Here is a 1,657-nt window from a genome sequence, read left to right as displayed (position 1 = left end):
GTCTGCAAAGTATCCCCCGAAACTCGAACAAGTGACATGTGCAAATAATTTCACATTTATCTCTCTCGTATGCCACGATAAACGTCTTTTTCCTCCGATGGCCCTCAAACATAATGGTCTCCCGTACTTCATACGTTATATTGGAACATCTTTCAGAAGTGGATAGGATATCACAATACACCTTTCCTATGAACTCTGCCTGAACTTCACGAAATTTTGAAATTGTGTAAACTGATTGATACTGTTGCTCCATTTCAAATTGTGTTGCACAGGGCACCATCTGCGAAAATGACTTAAAATCAGCCTGAAATTCCTTCTCAACCTTACTCCGAAGAGCACGTTCATACTGTTCGACGAACTGCTTCAACGAGGTTTTCGAATGCACATAGCCATCAAAAAATGCATTCATGCTTTCACTTCGTTGTGTAGTTGACATACCCGCCCAGAAAGTGGTTTTCAAGAAGCAAGGAACCCAATGTCCCCTATTCTCGTACAATCCAGATAACCAATCACTATCATGTAAGTCATACTCCTCAATCATTGCTCTCCAACCGTCTTCAAATTCTGCATTGGATTGCGAATCATACACCAGACCATGTATAGCCCCGAATATCGAACCCTTATCCACGTGATAGCCAAATTTCTCTGGCAACTTCTTCAAAATGTGCCACAGACACCATCTATGTTTTGTATGTGGGAAAACAATATGAATTGCATTTTGCATTGCCTTATCTTGATCAGTAATTATACCATGTGGAGCTTGGCCATGCATGCATTGAAGCCATGTCTTAAATAACCATATAAAAGTATCTGTGTCTTCGTTCGATACCAGACCACAGCCAAGTAGTGTTGATTGCCCATGATGATTTACTCCGACAAAAGGGGCGAACGGCATGTCGTACTTATTAGTCAGATAAGTGGTATCGAACGTAACAACATCACCAAACTCCTTGTAAGCCTGCCTACACCGATTATCTGCCCAAAATACATTTCTCAGACGTGATTCGTCGTCCAAATCGATACTGAAATAAAATCCTGGGCATTGTGCTTGCATCTTCGAAAAATATGTTTGAATCGCTGCTGCATCTCCTTCTCCAAGTCTTAAGCGTCTTACTCGGTCTATGTAGTTACGACAATCCTTTTCAATACATGTCATGTTCTCATATCCACCTGCTTCGACAACTACAGCATTATAACTTTTATGCAATGGGATTCCTGCCAAATCATTCACTTGAAGCTTTTGTTTCACATGTGTGCTCATTTGTCTGTTACATCGATATAATCTGGATTTAGAAGGACTTATGTTATGATTATGGTCGAGGTTTACAGCGTTAATTCTCCAATTCCCAAAAGTATCAGAAGATGCAGATATTCTAGCTTTACAACCCATCTTCACTGTTGGATGCGGCTTCAAAGAACCACTGCTATTACTGATTATTCCGCCTTCACGACTACAAGTCAATGTCAAATATCTCAAAACCCCATCATTCCCTTTCTTTGAATTTCTTTTCTTGATTGGAAAACCCAATGCATAAGCATATTTCTTGTAGAAATCATACATATCTACTTCACTTTTAAACAACATACCCACTTCAGGTACAATTATAACATCTCCCCCTACTGTTACACCTTCCACTACGTTCACGGACTCCGTTAA

At 40.0% G+C, this 1,657-nt stretch overlaps 1 protein-coding gene across 1 annotated transcript; it reads right to left on the bottom strand.

Moving 5' to 3' along the window:
• Window positions 1–54: 54 nt before the first annotated feature.
• LOC111381953 (protein FAR1-RELATED SEQUENCE 5-like) lies at window positions 55–1,561 on the bottom strand (the record flags this gene model as incomplete). The annotated part of the gene is made up of 1 exon (XM_023005796.1): window positions 55–1,561. A coding segment is annotated over exon 1 (1,507 nt), but the record flags the coding sequence as incomplete, so codon positions are not given.
• Window positions 1,562–1,657: the final 96 nt, after the last annotated feature.

This window comes from Olea europaea, unplaced genomic scaffold (assembly GCF_002742605.1).
Source record: "Olea europaea var. sylvestris unplaced genomic scaffold, O_europaea_v1 scaffold24059, whole genome shotgun sequence".
Lineage (NCBI taxonomy): Eukaryota > Viridiplantae > Streptophyta > Magnoliopsida > Lamiales > Oleaceae > Olea > Olea europaea.
The sequence above is the reverse complement of the archived record's forward strand: the minus strand, read 5'-3'. Positions and strand labels throughout refer to the sequence as shown.